Source organism: Abramis brama (genome assembly GCF_963993115.1).
Source record: "Abramis brama genome assembly, chromosome: 17".
Classification (NCBI taxonomy): Eukaryota; Metazoa; Chordata; class Actinopteri; order Cypriniformes; family Leuciscidae; genus Abramis; species Abramis brama.
The window spans coordinates 25,314,819-25,338,347 of NC_139979.1; the positions used below are offsets into that span (position 1 = coordinate 25,314,819).

General features: G+C 38.6%; 1 protein-coding gene across 1 annotated transcript in view; it reads right to left on the reverse strand.

Annotated features, from left to right (window-relative positions):
- Positions 1 to 296: 296 nt before the first annotated feature.
- The window catches only part of trim71 (tripartite motif containing 71, E3 ubiquitin protein ligase), a 30,282-nt gene continuing 7,049 nt past the window's right edge, over positions 297 to 23,529 (reverse strand). Inside the window, exons 2-4 of the mRNA XM_084088595.1 lie at positions 11,393 to 11,560; positions 3,274 to 3,408; positions 297 to 3,151 (exon numbers count right to left, since the gene is read on the reverse strand). Of these exons, the coding sequence (XP_083944721.1) occupies positions 1,700 to 3,151; positions 3,274 to 3,408; positions 11,393 to 11,560 (1,755 nt within the window). The 3' untranslated portion in view covers positions 297 to 1,699. The remainder of the gene's footprint in view (positions 3,152 to 3,273; positions 3,409 to 11,392; positions 11,561 to 23,529) is intronic.

Consider the following 23,529-nt stretch of genomic DNA (forward strand, 5'->3'; position numbering starts at 1 on the left):
CTTCATATAACTTGCAATAACTGAGGTATGACAACACTGGTGAGAGATACTTTCCTGTCATCATAAACTTTCATAAGAAGTTCAGGCAGACTATAATGGGAGAGCCATGTGCTTTTGTTCTGCTGTATACCAGTGCTAAATATATATTATTTTTCTTTCCTCCTAATGCTTTGCTTCCTCTTTTTTTCCTTTTAATCAATTGAACACAGAAGCAAACAACACTTTAAAGTGGGTTACCCACAAGTCCTACTATCCGATTTCAAACTGGGTTCAATTGATTCTAAGTGTTTTCAAATGATGTTACACTGACAAAGTGAATGGTCTCCTTGGAGATGTTGCTTTAAACTGGCACAGGAAGCACTGTAGGCCAGGCTGTAATCAATAGAACAACAAAAACCAACTTGTGATCTAATGCAGCTGTTTGTAATGAGACTTACGAACTTGGCCTCCAACATTGAAAAAACACTAAAAAGTTTCCCCAAGTATGAGAGGAACTGGATTATATCCTTGTTAGCCAGTTATGTCAATCATGTGCCTCTATTTGAACAAATTTTACCTCGCCTAAATTGTTCATATGAAGAGACAAAAAAATATATATTAATAATAGAAACACAAAGATAAGGGCTAGGCCATTTTTACACTTAGATATTCCATTTAGTGTCTACATTCTTTCAATTTGTCCCACCCCAAAAATAAAATAGATCTGAAAATAATTCTTTATAGAACATCCTCCATTTCATTCTTTTTTTTTTAATCATAACACATTTAAAATAATCATGGGTATATGTTCTTCTGCAGTTGCATTTCTCTTGTTGCAAACTCTTGATTACATCATGAGGGTCCTATTAAATTACTAAATTCAGATAATTTGCCTAGTTTAGCCGTCTCTTTCATTAGTTATACAAAATAAATTTTTGGTAACTGCTTGCATAATTTTCAAATGGAAAAGACCGTAATGTGAGGTAAATGTGTAATGAGGCTCATGGACCCAGAGGTATAATACGGTAAATGAGGTAAGAGGTTTAGATGAGGTACAAGATAAAGATGAAGTCTGATTTAAAATGTACACGAAAATTCAAAAAAAGAAAACATAGCAGTAGATATATCAAAAAGTTATCCTTATGTTTCTGCCAAAACATGCAGCTCTGTTTTTGTCCATCGCTATGAGAAACATTCAGGGATATAACTTGCGTTCTTTGCACAGTAACAATCAGCAAAAAAATTGTGCGAACTGTGCAAATATCCAAACATTGCTTCATTTTTGATTTTTTTGTTTGTTTTTTTCCCTCACATTTTACAAACAAAAACAAAAAAAAACACTGAGGTAGACGTTTCTTTATAAAACTTCACGGACTAGGTCTCTGCACAAACGTGAGTACATTCATACATAAGCTAGATGAGGTAGGTGGGATGCAGAGAGAAAATATTTCAAGAATGCAAGAAATTCCCTGAGAAAAAAAAAGAAACAGGATTTGAAGACGCATACCAAGAGCAAAACACTCTCAGCTTGCAGCAGTCAAAACTGTGTGCTGTAACGGCAAGCATTTGGTGTTAAACAATCAATGAGAATCGTACAAAACTATCCACAACTGTTGTCACCTTGCAAAGACTCTCCAACTGCATTTGCTCATGATAGATGTGCAAAATCTCCTTTTCCATTTGTCCAAAGCTACAGTTTCGTATTTCAAACAATAAAAGGTCAGAACACGAGGATTCGGTTGTTTCCAAAGTCCACAGCCACAATCATTCCATCAGGGGTAACCGCTATACCAGAGGGGCGATCCATTTGGCCGAAGCCGCTCCCTTGAGTCCCAAACTTGCATAAAAAGTTGCCATTGGGTTCGAACACCTGAATGCGATGGTTGCGGGAGTCAGCCACAATAATACGATCCTCCTGGTCCACGGCTACGCCTTGTGGGCGCAAGAACTGGCCATTTCCGGTTCCCTCGGACCCAAGGAAGCGTGCTGACTGGCAATCGGGCCTGATGACAAGCAGCCGATGATTGTTGAAGTCGGTCACGACGAGGTGGCCTTCCTGATTAAAAGCTACACCGCGAGGTGAGTCAAAATGTTTCCAGAGGGCACCTTCGAATCCGTATTTGTTAAGGAAAGTCCCGTCAGGCCCAAAAAGTTGCACGCGGTGGTTGCGTGTATCCGAAACCAGGATCTTCCCCTCAGAGTTGACGGCAACATCCCATGGGTAGTTGAATTGCCCATTTTTGGTTCCCTTCTCGCCAAATTTGACAAGAAAATGGCCATCGAATGTGAAAATCTGGATGCGGTGATTGTCCTTATCTGCTACAATGATTCTCCTCTGGCTGTCACAGGCGACCCCAGCCGGGCGGTCAAACTGGCCTGGTCGTGAGCCCAAAGTGCCAAACCTGTGGTGGAACGTGCCACAAGGCTTGAAGATCTGCACACGGTTGTTGCTTCGGTCAGCGACCACCACGTAGCCCTCCTTATCTACGCAGATGCCCCAAGGCCGACACAGTTGCCCATCCCCATCGCCCTCTCCTCCGAAGGTTGCAATGGGCAAGCCAACACCGCCGTAACTGCGACCGGACTTGACCATCACTTTGAATGGACTTCCCTCAATGTGCTGATTGCATACAAGCACCGAGAGCAAATGCTCACCCTCGCTCTTGGGCAGATAGTTGACTGTGTACGTTCCATCTTGGTGATCAGAAACATCTGCGCTGGACAGATTACCATCCGGACTCATAAGCACAACTGAGACGCTGTCACCACCGGACAACCGAGGTTCACCATCATGATCATACCCTACGACAGTAAAGGAAGCTAGCTTTCCTTGCAGCGCTCTCTTGAGGCCTTCACCATGAGCTTTGGAAGCTGTGGCAAAGGCTCCACTGCTGATGAGGCCCATGGACTTGATGGCAATCAGAAGAGCCTGGTCTGGAGGGGTGAACATGATGCGATCGTCTTCTTGGGGCTGTAGGAAGCAGCGGAGGGATTTAAGCTCCTGAAGCTGATTTAACATGTGCTCGCGTACTAGCAGGACATCTATGCTACGGCCTTCTTCTAAAACCTGCGTCACTGTGGCGATAGTACTGTCCAGCTTGGTGAGATTCTGGTGTAGTTTCTCAACCTGCAGGTAAAGGGATTTTGCCTTCACCTGGCGGATCTTCTCCACCTGTGCAGGAAACAAATTTGGTTGCTGATGCTTCAAAAAGTATTTCAAAGCAGAGTCAGGACTATATTTTATACTTAAATATGAAGACAGACTTTCAAACGGTAGTTATTATACTCATTCACCTTCCAGAGCAGCTCACACTCGCGTTCCTCCAGAGCTTTCTTATGACGTAGAGTGATCGTTTTCACTTCTGACTGCACAACCTTAGCCTTCAGCTCCACCTGTTCAGCAATGGCTTGGGCTTTCTCGATGCTCAGCTGAAAGAAATGAAAAGAAAGGGATTAGATGCATGCACCCTTGTGGGGACATTGCAATTCACTGAAAAACAGGAGTTATTCCATTCTTGAGAAAAATATTAAGTACTAATATATTATATATATAATATTATAATATATATGATACTAATATATAAAATGTATTAAGACTGCACACAAAATAGCTGATTGTACAATATCACTGCTTCTATAAATAGCTCGAGGACCACAGACTGTAACTAACTTTTCGGGAAGGGCAAAGTTACAAATTTGCAATAATTTAACAGTAGCAAGAGAACCCAAAAACTTGATTCAGGTGTTCTCAACTCTGACCCCCTTTCCTGCAGAGTTTAGCTCCAACTTGGATTAAACTCGCCTGCCTGTACCTTTCTAGTAAGACCTTGATTAGCTTGTTCACGTGCGTTTCATTAGGGTTGGAAAGTAGATACTGAGGGCCTGGTCTAAATCAATGAATGAATTAATCCATCAACGTATTTGAACGGCATTTCAGAAGTTTGGGTTCTTTAGGTTGTCATGGTTTACAAACTGCAACATTTGAATTTGGATCTTGACAACTGAAGTCATTTCACTTCTAGTGCATAGTTTTAGGAGCCAATAGCTCCCAAGTAATTTCTTTATTCTGCAATTTAAATATTTACCACCTAAAAGAACAACATGAAAATGGATAGAAAACTACTGCAAAAAGGAATCAAAATTACAAACTCTCCTCCACCAAACAAAACAGCTAAAATGTCTTCATTTGAAAGGCTCCAAGAAAGAATAAAGGCGTCCTTTGTGATAAACACAAAATTGGATAAAAACTCTATCCTGAATACAATGACCTCCAACATCTGCTTAAACGGCAATCTGTGCACAGTCCTACCTATGCATGTCAGCTAACATCTAAACTGCCTACCATTCTAACATATCAGAATCTTAATTTACATCCAAATCTGATTGAGCTTTCAGGGATTCCCCTTTAATCTAAGCAAGCTTTCACACTGGTCACGGTTTCTGCGGTCCGAGTGCGATTGTTCCTGGTGCCAGCCGCAGCGTTGGTCTCCTTTCACACTCACTTGATTCCATCGAACCTTGGTGCATGTGTTCAATCTTACGTCATCACAAACGTGCATGGCGAATGATTGAAAACAGAACGCAGGTGAATGTACTGTGTTGTTTTTGTTTATTAATTTGTGAAAGACAGCGTTCACTGTATGTGCATCACATGAAGGCTTGCAAACGGTCTCTTTTGAGGAGAAAGCTGATTCCGAGCCATTCATTTGATTGCACTCACTCTACACTCTCGCTGGCATCTGAGGCAAATCATTGCCACTGTAATCCCCTACATGATTTTTTTTGAGTGCTTAACATGCTCTAAAACATCCCCTAAAACAAGTGCGCACCCAAGTCCGAGTTGCTTTCACATTCATGCAAAAAGAGCTACAGTTCCATTGCAACCACATAACAGCTTTCACATTACCAGTTTTCATGTGAACGTCGTCCTGTTTCAAACTAAACTGCCAGTGTGAAAGCACCCCAAGTTATCTTTTTGGTAACTATCAACTCTCAAGCATCTGTCAAAAAGATTATGGGAAATATTCCCCATGTCCTGTGTCCAGCTGATATTACATCATTAATGCAGTACATTTTGACACAATGTAATTTCAAAATGCAAAATACATTTTCATTTCAAAGATTATGGATGACTGATCATACCAAATCCAATCTATAGCCGCGTTTCCACCGCATGAACTTTCCCCAGGAACTAGGAACTTTGGGGTGGTACTTGGTGTGTTTACACCGCAGGAACCAGGGTCTAAATGAAGTTCCGGGTAAATATTTCCCCCTCTGTGAGTCCCTGCTCGCGAGGTAGTACTTTTTCAAAGTTCAGGAACTTTCAGGGGTGGGACTTGGGCGCTGAACATGCTGATTGGTTGTGTTCATGCCGCATTTTGATTGGTTGATTCCACACAACATTTTATTCAACCACCATCTGTTGCGGTGCATGCAGTAACAGTCGTCTGCTATTCGAATCAACAATGGAGTTTAAAAAATACAACCGATGGACCGACGACAAGGTTCAGGCTTTATTAAGCTTAAATTCAGAGGATGAAATCCAGTGGGAACTGTAAAGTCACGTGCAGTCCTACGTCACCGGACTATTTGCCAAATCTTCACGGTACCTTAGACCGCGGTGGAAACGTGGCTAGCAACAGGTCTGGGGGAAAAAAGTTCCTGGTAAAAAAGTTCCTGGGACAAATTGTTCTGGGTAATTTCGGTGGAAACGCAGCTTATGACGACACCTGAAGGGTCAAGAGGGTTTATATATTAAGGGGAGACACCCCAGGTGAATAGAAAAAAAAAAAAAAAACTAATAATAATAATTTTATGAATTAATTATTAATAGATATCAGCATGAAACTTCCCCAGTTGATTACTGACATTAAGACAAATATATTTTGTATTACAAGTTTTTAGAATATGTATGTTTACATATGCAAATTAGGTATCTCATTAAATATGCACTAATTTGCATTTCCAGAAGAGAAATCTGAACATTGGATAAAGCCAGATTCAAAATTCTTGTTTAATTTTGTTGACAGAGTCAAAGGTTTTTACAGAGGGGATTTTGGATATTTCTTTTTATCACTCCATTAATCAGAAAAAAAACTGTCAACAGCCATAAAAAAAAATATTTTCGCCCCGTTTTTAGGTATAAAATGTTGTATAAATCAGAATCTGAATGATATATGAACAAACCCCTCTGTAAAAATATAAAATATAGATAGGAATACAACTGGAAAGTTTGGTGTATGTAAGTGCTGCTGAAGTGGAGATTTCTGGCTCAGAGTATGAGAAAAAAAAAAAAAAAAAAACAGAGAAAACGGCCTTTAAAGATTCGTATTGTAAAAATTCATACTTTTTTAGTGGAAACAACTATTTACAGACACAATATCTTATCAAATCATTAGCAACAACAATACAAACCACCCAAAACACATCAAAACTTATAACACAGCATTTATGGCCTTCAACTGAACAGAACCCCAGTAAAAAACAGTCAAAAACACACACAAACGGTCCCATGCAGAACTGCCACCCAGGCCTAGATACCGTCTAGCCAATCAGATTTCGCTTTTAGAGTTAAATGTCCCATTGTACTTTCATGATTGGTTGCTGATGAAAAAGGATATGACATATTTGGAGCCAACAACATTGTATAGGAGAGAGAGAGCTTTCCAATGGTATTTGTGATGACAGGTGTAATGTGTACACCTAAATGTGTTTGACATGTTATTGAAGACAATAATAATAGTGCTTATAATAATAATAGTCCTTGCACTGAAATCTTTGTCTGGCATTATACCTCTTTTGTGTTGCAAAAATATTCTGCAGCGTTATGCATTATATTATCTTAAATAAATAAATAAATTAAGTATATATATTAAATACTCTTAAATTGTTACTTTTTGTCAGCAAATTCTTTATTACAATTCTTTTTAAGCGGTACCATTTCTCCCCCAAGTATCTTCCCCAACACTGGTTAAAAACTAATTCTAAAGAATATAGTTCTTGAAGGCTGGAAATGTATATATTTTTTTTATACTGTGCACTGTTCAGAGTTTATCCCCCATTCCATATTTGCAATTGTCCTCCAAGATATCCCGATTCTAAGATTGAGCTGTCAAATCGCAGAATGCAAACCAATCAAGGGTCAGATATGGAATGGGGGCAAAGGAATAAGCAGCTGCAAAATAACAGGCTAAAATCCAGTAAATGAGATTATGCAGCGCTAAGGAAGACTAAGCTGTCAGGGGTCGGTTATGGAGTGGGCAGCGTGCTCCCAGAATAGAGATTACGACCCTCGGGCTGAAGCCATTGTTAAACTCTGCATGCGCTTTCAAACCTATAAACGTTTAGAGGCTTCCTATTTAACACCATCCAGTAACAGGATTAGAGGCACGCAGCCAATCAAGCGCATGAAAACACAGGTCAGGCTCTTTCAGCTGATGTTATAAGGCTGAGCCTGATAAAGCTTTAGGAGAGGTTTGGGTAATTGTAAACGCATGGGCTATCTGCAGAATGGAATACTAGCTTACTACTTTCCAAATATACTACGAGGGGTGGACAATATGACAATACAATCCTTGATCTGATCACGATTCTTTTACACGTTGGTTTTTAAGACACTGAGCAGTTAAACTAATTTCCCCATTCTAAAAATTTTGCCTTACAATGTAACAAAAGAAAAAGAGCGACAGACCATTTAGTTCAAAGGGGTGGGCGATACAACCAAAAAAATTACGAAATAAGACAAATGAAATAAACGGTGCATATATATTTAATATTTGCATCTACAGTTGGTGTATTTACTGTAAATGGTAACATTCAAGTAAGACATTTTAAAATGTAAAAATAAAACACTACATCGACGTCACTGTACGAATTAAATATACACTGATTCTTATTAAAGCTTAAAGTTATTAAGTCATGAGCAGTGAGTGATTTTCTCTTTTTTTGAGTTGTTTGAATAACATTAATGACATGGACAGCAGCAGGTTTATTAGGCTGCTTTCCCTTTAAGACCAAATGCATGGATTCAATATACTGACACACATCTAAACGGTTTACATTCACTGAAGATATGACCGTGTTTATGTAGACCTTGTGTGTATCTGACAGTTTAAGTGCAATAAAATGTGAACAGAAATTAGTTCAGTACTCACTCGGTGTGACAGGCTTTTATTGCGCTTCAGGTGTACGCACTCAGAAAGCTTATGTCAGAACAGCATGCGAAAATAAAAAGTTGAACAGGCAAGGCTTTATAACTCAAAGTTATAAAAATAAATATAGAAGTATTATTCGAGATGGCGAAGAACTGCAAGCGTAACCCTACCGCTGTGTTGCTAAACGTAATGTGAATATACGTCATGTTGTACAGTATGTTGGGATGTGGGCACCAGAACTGCAATGATAGGTCGTAGTGTCTTGCTACAGAGAACATCCTCTCTTAAAAGATCATGGAAACATTTTATTCACTCACGATTCTGAAATCATAACACACCCTATACTACTTGCATATACTACAGTACACACTAATTCAAAAACAAAATGGTAATACAACCGAATGCAATATCCCGCGATAAACGCTTAAACCTTTATTATGCTACATTGTCACAGTCCATATTAAAGCGATCGTTCACCCAAAAATTTTATTTCTTTAATAATTTATTCAATCTCATGTCATTTAACCCTTAAAGACGGAGACAGCTGCCTGCGGCTAAAAATAACTATTGTTTTTAAATGTTTAATAACCTTTGAACCACAAATCCAATTTGTATGCTTTAAAAAGGATTTTCCTGGCTTTTCAGTTGTATCACATTTGTCTCGGTTGGATCGAATCAGAGGCTCCGTAGTGAACGTGATTATGTCATCAAATTTTGATCAGCATTGATACGTCAAAGAAACCCATGCAGTTTTTTTCTCTCTCTCGGCCAAACAGGAACGATTACTGATGCTTAGTCCCACCCCTGTGCCCAATTGGTTGAACAGTCATCTACTCAACCAATAAACATAGGTTTTGGTCTTTTGAATCACCAATTAGCATGTTTCTTTGGAAATTTGAACTAACGCAAATTGAAAGTATTTGCGTGCGTGCGTATTTGCATGCATGAAAAAAGATTTGCATGAGAGCACTCTCTGACATAGCATAACTTTGGCAAAACACAAACCAAAAACAAGTATAAAGCAGCGGTAAACATCGGATAAGGCATTGAAATTTATGTTTTCAAATGAGTCGCTACACAATTTCCAGATGGAATCGATTTCAACGGAGATAACTGCCACAGCCAAGAGATCAGTTGTGTTTTTGTAATTACTTGTAAAGCTTGTGAAAATCTTTTGCACTATTTGTATTTGTTGCACAATTTCCACAACTTGCTGCACTATGTGTGTTTGTTGATTGTGTTGGGTGAACTCTTTCATGTTGCATGTGATTGGCAACCAGTTATCACTGAAATCAAGAAAATGTATTTTGCATTTTGAAATTACATTGTGTCAAAATGTACTGCATTAATGATGTAATATCAGCTGGACACAGGACATGGGGAATATTTCCCAACTGCCCGTCCACAACTTAAAGGACCCAAAGTAAAGCTGTGGTCACACTAAGGCTTTAAACATTCTCTGCAGAGTATTTTTTATAAACATGAATTCAACATATGGTAATACATTCAATGTAAAAAAAATAATAAAATACAATCTATTCTACTGCAAAAAAATCATTCTTTTAATTCAGCCAAGAGGTCACGCCGTGACGTATCGATCTGCTACTGGTCACACGTGCTCACGTGATGTGAATTCGCAGCTCAAAATTCACCAAACTTGAATTTTGGAACGCAGCAAAATGCTAAACTTTTTGCATGAGCTTGCGTTTCCGATCTGACACATCCGCATTCGTTTGAATGGAAGTCAATGAAACGAAAAGTGTAGTGTGACCGCCCCTTTAGTGATATTTTGTATAAACTAGATAAAGGGGAAAAAAGTCAAGTATGGGTAAACTGTCGGGGGAAGTATTCAAATGTAAATGGCACGTTTGAAAAGCATAAACTGCCATTGGAATTCATTCTCTTTAGTGCCTTTAACTGAAACCCATCTCTTCTGCCTTTCACTTTCAAATTCACTTTAGGTTTCCTTGCCAACCGACTCCATGTCCTGGAGAAGGATGGGTTTGAACAGTCCTAATGGGTGCCATTCTCTCCCCCACCCGCAGCGCTACTTTAGAGAGAAATGGAAACATTTCCTCTGTGTGCGACTAATGATCCGCCCTGCAAGGGCCATCAGGGTGTGAATAGAGGCAGTGACCGAGCACTGGGCCAGTGTCCCTCCCTCCCGCTCCTCTATTCTCTTCATTCAGGCCGAGCGGGGGTGACGCGCACAGATGCTAATAGAAAGTCAGCTTGATTCTACAGCCTGTTTTTAAAAACAGGGAAGGACCCTCACTCACGGTCATGTAGTTGCAAGTGTGTTTATGTGTGTATCCAAAAATCACACAGTGACATGACCACTACCATTGAAAATAAAAGAGGAAATAATTAACATCGAATGGAAAATTAGAGACTAAATACCACTTTAATAATATAAAAATGGACAAAAAAACATTTACAATAATACATTTACTGTTGACATCTATAGGGAAGTTGCACAAGAAGCTTTTAAAGCAGAATGAATAACTTGCATTACTATTAAAGCACTTAAATGAAATCAATTTAAAAATAAAGTTTATTGGTCAGTAAATTTAACAAAATATTTTTAGGTATTGGTGCAACTTTTCTAGATAGATGAATTATATGATTTACTCTTGTGATAGATATATTTTCAGCATCATTACTCCAGTTTTCAGTGTCACATGATCCATCAGAAATCATTCTAATATAGTGATATGGGGCTCAAGAAACATTTCTTATTCTTATCAATATTGAAAGCATTTGTGCTGCTTAATATTTTTCTGAGAACCATGATCAGGATTTTTTTTTTTTATGAATGTCAAGTAAAAATAAATGCTGTTCTTTTGCGAAAAAAAAAAATTGTAACAATGCAAAATACTTTACTGCCACTTTTAATCAATTTAATCAATGATTTCGTGAATAAAAATGTTACCTTCTTACAAAAATAAATAAATCTTACTGACCCCACATTGTAATGTAAATTGTAACAAAGACAACAGCTCAACATGACACTGAAGCAATGACAGCGGACTGTAAAGGCACCACACTAAACAACACTCAATGAATTCCATTTGTCAATCTATTTATTGCCCTTATTTATTACTTTTGGTAATCAGAGTAAAGAAAATGAAGCGAGTGGAAGTCTTGCACCTGGTAAAAAGACACTGAGGTTCAAGTAAAACAGCAGGAATGATAAAGGAAGAAAATACCCAGCAGGTTTGTGCTGATGTCCGTTTATTAGAGACTGTTGGTCCACTGACCTGTATGGCCTGTCTGCCCTGCTGTGCGTCTGCGAGCAGCTGGATTGTCAGCGCTCTGGAGTCCTGCAGTGCTTCCTGAAGGTAGGTGAAACTGTGACCTGCGTGTCTGCCCAAGCTGCACTCCCTACAGATCGGCACAGAGCAGCTGTCGCAGAAAAAACGCAGCACCTGTGAAAGGAAACAGTACAAACGGTGTGAAATTAACAGATCTGCAGCACAATTTATTGAGTGTTCGACTGCAGTGCATTGCATGTGAATGAATTTCTTCGAAGACTCAAGCAATGATAATGACGACAATAATCCTTTAATGTGTTTTTTGGCAGGAGACTGACTGGATACAAACATCCTGACGTTTATGAATCTTGTTTTAAGATCACTTTTTAGAAAATCTTTCGTTTACATATTACATATAAACTTTATAACCTGTATGTTGATGAAAACGTAACGCGATGCACTTACTGCCGTTCTAATGACAAAACACTTGTGTCCAAAATTCGCAGATCGAAAACCTCATAACTTCATTTCAGCTTGATTTAGGTAAAAATGTTAATATGACACACCAAGTGTCTCACATCAACTTTGATTATGCAGTGTTTAAAAAAATTAGTTTTTTCCATTTCCTGAAAAATAACATTTTTAGAGATGCAAGGTTTCTGCCTAACAGCAACAACATTTAAATATTTTTCCATATTATAATACTACTTTTAAGGATGCTGGAATTTTTCTAATTACTAAAATGGGAATTTAGAAACAAAAAAAAAAAAAAAAAAAAAAAAAAAATCGACTTGCTCGGAAGACCAAAAACGGCCAGCAATGGATTCCGCAGGCAAGACTGACATGCAGTGTGATCCAAATTGTAAATGTGTTCCTCTATGTTTTATAGTACACATAAAATAAATGTAAAAGTTAATTCAACAAGTGTGAAAAGCAAGCAGGCAGATTGTGAGATGTCATCAGTGTATGTGAAAGCAAAGGCCATGCTTACACTAAAACCACTCTATAATATAGAGCTCATAAACAGTTACATTGGTTAACTGCCAAGACTATAAATGTTTACATGTAATAGGGAGATGTGTTTATCACGTATATGGTTATAGAAGCACGCTCAAACCAGAACATTTAACTCAAGAGGAAAAAAAAAGAAAAAAAAAGAAAAAAAATTATTTTAATAAACTTGCGTTCATTACCATGCATTAAATGTATTTTATATCTACTAGGGATGAGTAACAATCGTCCAACAACCAACTAGTCAATTACTGGTAACTAGTTTACCTAGAGTTCTTTTTAGATAAAAAAAAAAAAAAAGGAGTATATATTTTAATCTAAAATTAGCCTGTTGACATGCTGTGCTTTAGTTGTTTACATTGTGTTTTGTCAAGGTTTTGCCATCTAATTGTTCAGACAGCTAGTCAATAAATAGGTTTCATATAAAATATGTAGAGAATCTCGCAAAATGCTACTTCCATTCATGCAGTTACAATAAGCAAGACTACTTTAATTCTGCCACAAACTTAACATTCTATTTAAACAGAAAGAATGCCATGACACGCAACAAAGAATCTGAAGTCTCAAATAACTTGACAAAGTAAAAGATCTCCCCCAAAACAGGAACTCAGCCCTGCTTTGGGTTTCCTGTGTTCCGACAGCCTGCTGATGGATTGCTTGGAGTCTATTGTTCTGTCAATCCTCTGATCCATTTGGGAGTCACTTCATTGTTGTTTTAAGATACTTGACACATTAAATAAACAAGACTTTCAATCAAAAGACGAACCTTCTAATTACCTTTAGGAAAATAAATGAATAAAAATAAAAATAATCTCGAATCCAAATAAAAAATAATAATCTCAAATAATCTAAAAAATTTAATATAGTATGTTTAAGATAATGCATTGGATAATCAATTCAGGATAATTTTCCTGAGATTAATAACAAAGCCAAAACCGTGTAATTGACCTGAACTCTATCTCACCCAAACAAATTCTTCACCTTCCTGAGAGTCAAGCTCAAACTCAGTGTCAGGTACAGTATTCCTTTTCAAACCCCACTAGACCGCCTTCCTGCAACCCAATGACTTTACCAAAGACCAGATCAAACGCTAATTATATCTCACTTGGCTATACGGCTGCAGCAGCTGCATGTAAATCTAGAGTCGTGATTCCACTCGAGTTACCTGCTCGTAAAAAGCGTGTCCCCTCTCTGTGGACCAGATGCTACAACTGCACTAGTGCGCACAGAGGGCACATGGAAGCACTTTTTGGGAAGAGGCTTTTCGGAGTGACTGGAATTAGCAGGAAGCAACAGAGAGGTGGTGGGAGGAAACCTATCACCCAGGATTCCCATGTTCCGATGTCTTTTCTCACAGGCACAATATGTAGCATAACTATATTAGCAGCAGCTGATGGATCCAGCGACTTTGCATTAAGGCCCCAATATAGTCACAGGGAAGTTCTTTTTTGTTTTCCTCTCTGCTGGAAGCAACATTTATATGAATATATAAATATGTGATGCATGCTTTCCTCTCAATTACAAAATACTCACAGAGGTGAGAAAACCATTAAGAAAGCATCTGATCATAGTGGCACTCCAGGTAAGTCAAGACATGTCACATTTATTTATATAGAACAATATACTATTTTAAATCAAGCAGGTTTATAGTATTAAACATGTTATAGTATTAAACATGAAAAAAAAAACATAATTCTACTACTATTTCTACTATAAAGCAGCTCTCCAGTGTGTTTATATTTTACTTGCGTCTGACCTTGACGGACTGAATAAAAAAAATGAACCCGAGAAGATTTCCATGTCAAAGAATGTGGAGCCGCAGAGCACGCCTACCTATTACGCAATCAGCACGGACTAAATGGTAGTTTGAAAGTTTACTTTGGAAAGCAGTTTCGAACTCCAAAAATGACTCCAAACAAACTCTGTTTTGGCCTGATTTTGTTCAAAATAACTTCACACCAACTGTTAAGTCCAAAGTATAAAATATAAACAGTTTTAATGGTGACCGCTTAGCGTGGCATGATACTTTTTTTGTCATATTTACTTATTTGCATCTTTAAAGGGAAATTGTTGTCCCCGGTGATGTGGAAAACAGCATGAGGGAATGGGATTTTCAATGGCTATGTGGCTGATGCATTTTTTCCTCTAGTGTTCTAAATCCACTGTAAAACACGGCTTCAAGGGGCTTATTGTTTTTATAAAACGGTTACTCCACAAAGATATTGATTTTAATATTTATTTTATTCATAAAATAAACACCAGCAACAAAAAATATAACGTTGTAACACATTTATTCCCCCACCAAGCAATGTAGTTCCAAAGAGGTTGCTAAGCAACATGCAGCAACAAAGAATCACAAACGGCAGTTGCACAGTAACACTAATGTAATGCGGTCACAGGTGTATGTTTGTTGAGTAATTTACAACGGCTTTGAACGCGGCTCAACCAATCAGAATCAAGGACTGGAACTATCTGTGTTATAAATACAGATTAACAGCTTTCCTGTTGGCGGCTTCTTACGCTAAAACTGTCACTGTAAGGACTGGTATATTAATCTTTGACAAAGTACTCATGCTTCTTTTCCTGCCTATGCATTGACATCTATTATCTTCCATACTGGACTCAACTTTTTATCTTCCCCACCCCCATTGACTCTCTCTCGGGATTGGGGCCTCTTGTTGTGCCTGTGGCAACCACCAGTTTTCCTTTAAAACAGGTGTGGAAAGATAGAGTTTCCCTTCTCTGAGATAAAAAAAAAAAGAGCAAGTTAATTCCTCAGAAAACAGACAAGTGTCCTGCTGAATGTAGGCTCTGATGAAGCTCCAATTTTGGTGAGCTTAATACATAATACATATATAATATATGAATTGTCTTTTTTCTCCCTCAATAACTACTGTTTTTGTTGAGGAACAAAGAATCAGGATCCTCTGACATCGTAAATAAATCAAAGTTTGACAACAAGGTGGGGGGTAATCTCAACACAAAGATTATGTTGGATATTGGGTGGGCCTTCAGGTCAAAAAGGTTCACCACCAAATCTCCAGTTTTGACATTCTAGTCCTTAGATATGGCTTAGGTCCCTCCTTAAATGTAATTTGTCTCCATTTTATTGCACACGAAAACAAAATAAAAAAATGAAAATCACAAGTCAGAATCTCTTATGTAATACAACAGTCGCAATGTTGTAAGACAAAGTATCTGCTGAATAGTGTTAATTTCGTTAAAAACCATGATGAAAAATGTTTGTCAAAGACCTTTGTTTTCTATGACTAAGATCATAAGAGGAGAATGATGAGACTACACTAATGTCACTAAATAATAACTGTGACTATCAATATGCAATATCGTTGACAAAAAAGACAAGCCTTAATGAAGTTAAAAAATAAAAACTTTACCAAAAACTCTTAGTTTTGCTGTATAGACCTCAACTACGAGCTTTCATTCATTCTTTTTCTGCCTGGTGTTTTACTTAATCTTTGCGATCTGGCAACCATGCGCTCGCGCTCTCTCTACAATGCGGAAGCGCCACTGAAAACAAAGACAAACAAGTGAGCTGGAGTTTAGCTTAATTTAAAGTGTCATTCAGTCAGTCTGCATGTTCGTGACTAAATCTGCAAACAAACCTTTAAAGGTATAGCGGAGGATTTTTTACTTCCGGGTGGATCACCTATACTATTGGTCCTCCTAATTGTCAATCATTCTGGTGAATCAATCAAACTTATTCAAAAAGTGGAGAGGGCGGGTCTTATCTAAAATTCGGAAAGATCCTCCACTATACCTTTAATGCAGGGATGGGCAACTTCGGTCCTGGAGGGCCACTGTCCTACAGAGTTTAGCTCCAACCCTGAAAAAATCACCTGCCTGTAATTTTCTAGTAATCCTGAGGACCTTGATTAGCTTGTTCAGGTGTGTTTGATTAGGGTTGAAGCTAAACTCTGTAGGACAGTGGCCCTCCAGGACCGAAGCTGCCCATCCCTGCTTTAACCATTTTAAGAAAAAAAAAAACTGAAGGCGCATCTTTTGTAAAAATACATCTCAAAAAGAGTTGAAAATGACTGTTGTGATTATAATTTGAGCAAAATAATCTTGATTATCATTTAATCATTATGCAACAATGTTTTAACTGATTAAAACTAGGCTAAAATACTCAAGACATTTAGGCCTGGTTTCACAGACAGGGTTTAGATAAGCCAGGATTAGACCTTAGTTTAATTAGGACATTTAAGTAGATTTTATAAACGTGCCTTAGAAAAACAAAAACAAAAAAAACATCACTGGTTTGCATCTTGAGACACAACAATGGCACGGACATATTTTTAGATATGCCAGTGCAAGTTGCATTCAGTTAAAACAGCTCAAACATGCATTGTAGTCTAGGACCTAGAGGCTTAAGCATTTGTCTGTGAAACCGGGGTTTTGTCGACTAAAATGTCCATTTGACTAGCCTGGCAAGCCAGACCTACATCAAGATGTTAGGTCCGGCAACTCACCATAGACACGGCTCAATCCGAGGGGTTGGATAAACGGTTGTCTTTCAAATTCCCTCTGCACGCAATAGGATAGCGCTACAACCAACCAGAGCGTTTTCCCACCAGCGGAGCTAGTTGATAGATTAAACTTTTGCCGTATCTGGTCGGCAAAACTACGAACACATCTTTCTTTTTAAAGAATGACTTAAGTGCCGTTCTTTGTTCTTTTCTCAAAGAACAGCTTAAAGGGATAGTTCACCCAAAAATGAAAATTCTGTCATCATTTACTCACCCTCAAGTTGTTCCAAACCTGTATGAGTTTCTTTGTTCTGCTGAACACAAAAGGAAGATATTTGGAAGAATGTTTGTAATCAACAGATCTCGGTCCCCATTGACTTCCATAGTAGGAAAAAATATATACTATGGTAGTCAATGGGGACCGAGATCTGTTTGGTTACAAACATTCTTCCAAATATCTTCCTTTGTGTTCAGCAGAACAAAGAAACTCATACAGGGTTGGAACTTGGAACTTGAGGGTGAGTAAATGATGACAGAATTTTCATTTTTGGGTGAACTATCCCTTTAACTCCAAGTCCTCTAGAGTCGCGGCCAAAGCTGATTCGAAAGACCGCTGTTCGCCAGCAGCAGCCATTCTTTGTTTTCAAGTAGCAGGGAACCGTCGCAACTCTGTCGCCATTATGTTAAACCCGCCCCGCCTACTCTATACACGATGTGATTGGCCTGACTAGAGTTTGGTTTTTCCAGCTCGAAAGTCAATGGAGAGTTGCTAGACTACCCTGGCTGCAAAAAATAAATTTTGCTGCCGCTAGGGTGCGTCTAGATTTCTAGGCTACCTTTTGACAGGACTAATTCATTAAAAAATAGCTGACAAAATTAGTATTAGCGCTGAAGACTAATAGTTATGATTATGTGTTTGTTCAAATCCATGCATAGGAGTAATTGTAATCATGATGCATGCATTAGAAACTACAAAAGTAAACAGTTGCAAACTGCATAAAGATCCCTATGAAGAAAATAAATGTATCTGAACAGATTTGCAATGCCTTGACCACATTGGAGCACACATGTGGGTTCACTTTAGCTTTAAGGCATAACAGAGAACATGCCTGATCTGATTTTTTTTTAAGTGATGCCACGTTACTGCAGTATAATAAAATACATTTGTTGAGGTGTATCTTAATACTTTATGCATCATAAAATAAAAATACTATGTAGCAGATCATGGTCCAAGTATCATAATATTGGATTGTGAATCTTAGTGATTTACACCTTCATCATGACCGAGCAACGTTCTTTGGTTGCAAAAAAGGTTTGCAAGAAACCAAATCCAATTTTCCTTTGTTCTTCACCATGACAAAGTCCAGCTGAGGAAGAGGGATTACCCATGACGGACCTGTTTGACAGAACTACCATCATATCAAAAGCTAAAAAAAAACTAAAAAAACAGATGCATATGTTATAAGAATGACAATATAACTTTCAAGATCAACAATTTTATAATAATGCATTTTCAAATTATAACCACAATGTTTCCCATCTTAATATTTTTAGTTAAATTATAACCACCAGCATTAAATCTAGAATGACAGGCGATGGTAGGTTTAAAGTCAAGGCTAAAGGGTAAAACTTTGTTTAAAGACCAGAGGACCACTCTAATTCAAGCACTATGAAGTAACCGTCAGGCAAACTTAAACTGCCCTCTGCTTTCCAATCTTTTTTTCTGGGAAGTCACACATCCCCTTTGAGGTTCTCTCTTTTCCCAAAACACACATGGACAAAATTTTCTCTCTCTCAACACACACAGAACCACATGGCCCTCCACCCTTCCACCCGCTGTGGGAGGTGTCTGCCCATTTAAAGGACCTTACTGGCTGCTCATGAGGGGCAAAAACAAAATCAGCTGGGCCTCTGGCACATTGGATTCCGGAGTGCGCGTGTGAAGTGTTTTAGTGAAGCGTGAATGAGTTTGTACAGACATGCCGTACAGGTGGCTGAGGCTTGGTCTGGTTTTACTAAATGAAGAGTTGTATTTCCTTTGCACTTTTAGTTGCCCATAAGAGAGGCTGGCACAACAATATATACCATTAGCATTGGCTGCGTCAACAGTCGAGCTTTGCTAACACGTAACCTCACATATAAACTAAATAATGAAAGCACTGTATCAGGAATGGTGGTCACGTTATAATAGCACTGGAATTGGATTACATCAATGAGATTATACTTTGAGTGACAAGCCTCAATCCTTTGTTGATGTTGGCCTTTCCACTTGTTTAGGTTTTAAGAGTGAAAGCATTAACCTGAAAATAACTTACTTGCTAGCAGCTGATCTCCAAAACAAAACTGATTTGAACAGTGGGTCTCATCTGTGTAAAAAATCTGCTTTCAAACGTAGTCTGTATAGGCCTAAAAGGTGTATTGTGTTTGAACTGCTTTTGAGGATGGCTCAGGTTCATGATGCTGTCTGTTCCTGTCACGATTGTCAGCTCAATGACAAAACTGTTAAGTCACACACATCCTGCTCCTCTCCAGCCGGTGCCGCTGCCAGATGGGCCATGGCCATTTGACACTTCTACATCCACATGCAGGTTTGCTATAACCTGAACTATTACAGCAAATAGCCTGAGGTCTCCTTTACTCACACTGCCACTACAGATTCTGTGGTTTAGTTTCGGTCATCAGTGTCCAGCTGCTATGGAAATCCATTGAGTATTGTTACTGATAACGTTGTTAAGTTTACATCTGCTGCTTTTCTGGAAGGAATATTTGTCACCTGTAAGGCTTCCATGGCTTACATACCACAGGTTACTGAATTCTTCCAGGTGTACCGTGCATGCACTCCTTGTTTTCAGGAGGGGGATAAAGGTAAGGAACACCTTGAATGTTCCTAAGGGACACAGAATGTTTACTGACCCGCTCAAGGTTGCCAAAAGACATACGTTCTTAGTGATGGAAAGACATGGACTGCTTCTATCATGGACATGTTGGACATATAATAGTAATTAATATGAGCCTTTTGCTTGTTGCTATTGTGTTGCTAATAATACACACACCATGTTCCTGTTCACCATCTCAGAGTCAGACAGCTGCCTTCTAAAAATCATCAGAAGCACATTGAACAACTCAGAAAGTCAGTGGAGAAAGGCATATAGTTCATTATTACATAATAATATAAATAATCCAACCTCTATATTGCTAAATGTACCTGATATTTCATATTCATAACCTGGCATCTCTTGAGACTCCCCTGCTTCACAGCATAGTAATGATGATATGGTAAAGCTCGCCCGCACGTTGACCTGATTGGTTACAAGGTAGTTTGTGACGTTTTTGAGACCGTCTTTGGTTCACTACTGTTTTAAGGTGAAAACACTCAGCAATGGTGTTGACTTATGAATGTGGCGTGTATCAGCTGCTTTGACGTGATTATGCATATGGCTCCACGGCCTCCCGAGAGTCTGACCTTGCATAGTGTACGACACTAAGATCTGATGTGCTGTTCTGGATCTGATGAGTGGATGTGTTTGCATTGGTGATGTAACTTCTTTAAAAAAGGGAAAAATGTTGTGTTCATGAGTAAATTGCATTGGTGACTACTATTGTGAAACAGTAAGTATGAACAGTTAAAGTGTTGTGTAATGACAATGTGTGGAGAACTTAAGTGATCAGTGAACAAGATGGATTAAGTTCACTACTCCGGTCTCATGTGCTTCATTGCTTAACATTCTCCTATGTGTACAAATATGAAATAGTGAATGAGACCCAATGAGCTGTCTTCAGTTGCTGTGCTGCCACTGGTAAATGGAAAACATAGCATAGGCCAATAAATTCACAAATCAACTCCAAGTACAGGTTTTCTACTGACATTCATTGCCCTTAATTCTACACACTTCCTAAATATTTATTTTAATTAGCCTTAATATTAGGTTTGTTTTACTTATTCCTGTATTTTTTGTTACATTTCTTTACTTAAAAACTAATATATTATACATTTATTTTGCCTTTATTATGACAGGACAGTTTGACAGTACACAACTGGATAAACGTTCTCAGATGGACAGCAGTAAGCATTAATAAGCAGTAATTTAAGTTTTATTGAGGCAAAAGTCTACCCTGGTAATCCAGAGTTCTCGCGAGAGCACAAGTTGAATTTGCTCAGCGAGTTACTCTGGTGTGGCGTAATGATGCTCATTAAATATGCCCCTCGATCTGAGCTGCACCAATCACATCGGGTTATCTGATATAGGCGGGCCAGAGGCGAGCTAAACAGATGACGACAGCGCTGTGATGTCGAAGTCATTAGTAAACATTGCAAGATGGCTATGGATGAACACCAGTTTTTTTAAACGGCTTTGGCCACTACAATGAACAAGTTAGACTTGGCTTTTTATCTAAAACAGGAACAGAAGACGCCGCTCGAATCGTTCCTTTGCAAGAAGGACGTTTTTGCTGTTTTGCCGACCGGATACGCTAAGAGTATAATCTACCAGTTAGCTCCGCTGGTAGCGTATGGGGTTTATTGTGATTGGTCGTAGTGTTATCCAATTGCGTGCAGTGAGATTTTCAAATGCATGCTTGGTGCCGCCCCTCGAGCTGGCTGATTTTCATTAGTCGACGCCAGACCATTAATCTTTTAGATTTAGGTCTGGATTTCCAGGCTAGCAAAAGTCATAGTTAATAGTGAGAACTGGACCCGAATCTAAAGTGAATGTATATAATATACACAATTGTATTTGTTCTCCCTGTGGCAGTATGCAGATCATAAAATGAATCAAAGTTGAAGTCCTGTACCCACAAATAATAAAAAGACCTCTAGACCCATCACTATCTCATAGTCGGCATACCATAACAGCTTCTTTGATGAGCTGCCAGAGGTTTCTTATTGAAAATTATGAAAGTGCTTCCATGTGGCATTGCTGGTATGTATTCTATGGAAATGGGGAGAAGAAACTTCATCTGGATTGCCGTCTAACCCCTCAAAGCTCACGCCGGCACACACAAATCCAAGCAGACCCACTTTCCACATACGCAAGTAGAAATGTCAAGAGGTGAAGGGTGAACAGCTGTAATGATGATGTCAGACTTGGAAAGGCCCTTGAATTGCTTGCGTTAGAATGCATCACTGTCCAGTGCCACGCGCTACTGTATTTCAGGATGGCATTTCCAGCGTCTCCATGAATGAAGCAATAAATTCAACGAGCTCACATACAGGCCAATACCATCCCAGGCTCATAAAATTCATCTGCTGCCCAATGGATGGACTGGCCATGACACCAAAAGGTCTGTTTGTTGTCTCAACATGACAAATGGCCTGCTACATAACTCTTAATAAAAAATATTGCTGTTTGAGCCTTGAAATAAAACAGCTGAAGTCTAGACGGAGAAGTGGGTCGTCTGGTAAAATTTGCTGCGGACTGTTTTGACTGGTGGAATTACTAAAAGTTTCCACAGTGGGTCCTACTGAGTGCACTCCCTTTCTCCATCCTGACTGGCTACATCTGTCTTTCTTCCTCTAACAGCATTAAATGTTCAGACATATGTTGCTCTTTCACTGCATCCTGCTTTACAGCTCTGGGCAGAGCCTCTGGCCAGACACTTTTAAAATGCTTTCATGAAGGGCTTGGGGGAGGATGGAACGTAGTAAGCCATGTTAAAACCATGTGTGAAGCGCTTTCTCTTAAAGATGCTCTTTATTAAACTGTACGGACTAGAAACGCGAGAGTGTTTTTGACTACGAATGGGAAAATATATAGAGGAAGTCTTATAGATAGCTAGATGTCGTATCAGTGAGGGATTTACTGCATAATGTGCTGAAACACATTCCTCTTAAGTGTTGCCTCAGTAGTAGGAAAACCCACTCTGCAAACTCCTCTTAACCCCTGAAAGACTCTTGCATATGGCTTGCGTCTTGGTTCCCGAGAGTCCAGTTCGTTTTAGGAGTGGACCACCAGATTCTATAGCAAAGCACTGAGATGAGTTCAAATGAAAATGGTTAAAAAAGATAATTTCACAAGGTAATGGAGTTCCTGAGACAGGAATTAAACACAACGTGTTCTACATCAGTGCAATAAAACATTGATGGGTTACATATGGGCCTTTCTGTATCACAGTTAAATTTGGTCATTTTTACAGCTGAGAGAGTCAGTGGTGATTTGTGTAAAACCTGATAAATTGGCTATTTTTCCATTGACTTTGTTACTAGTAAAAAAAAAAAAAAAATCTTATTACCATCAATGATAAAAACAATTGTGCTCCTAAAAACATTTCCTTTTATGAATGGAACAGATTTTTTTTTTTTTTATTGAAATAGAAAACTTTAGTTTACACTTTCACTTTACAGAAACCTTACTGTCACTTTCGATTCATTTAATGCATCCTTGCTGAATAAAAGTATTCTTTTAAATTCTTTAACTTTTGAACATGAAGTGTTTTGAACTGAGTGTTGCTCAGCTAAGAGACACGTTAGTTTTACACAACCAGACTTTTGATTCTAATATCTTCTCATTGATCAACTTTCAGCACAGGCCAAAAGCAAGAATGATCACATATTATGGAAACATGAAAGATGTCCAGCCAATCAACTCATCCTTAGCTCCAGTGACTCAGTGTTGGGAACTAAACTAAAGGGAAAGGAATCTGCATTCA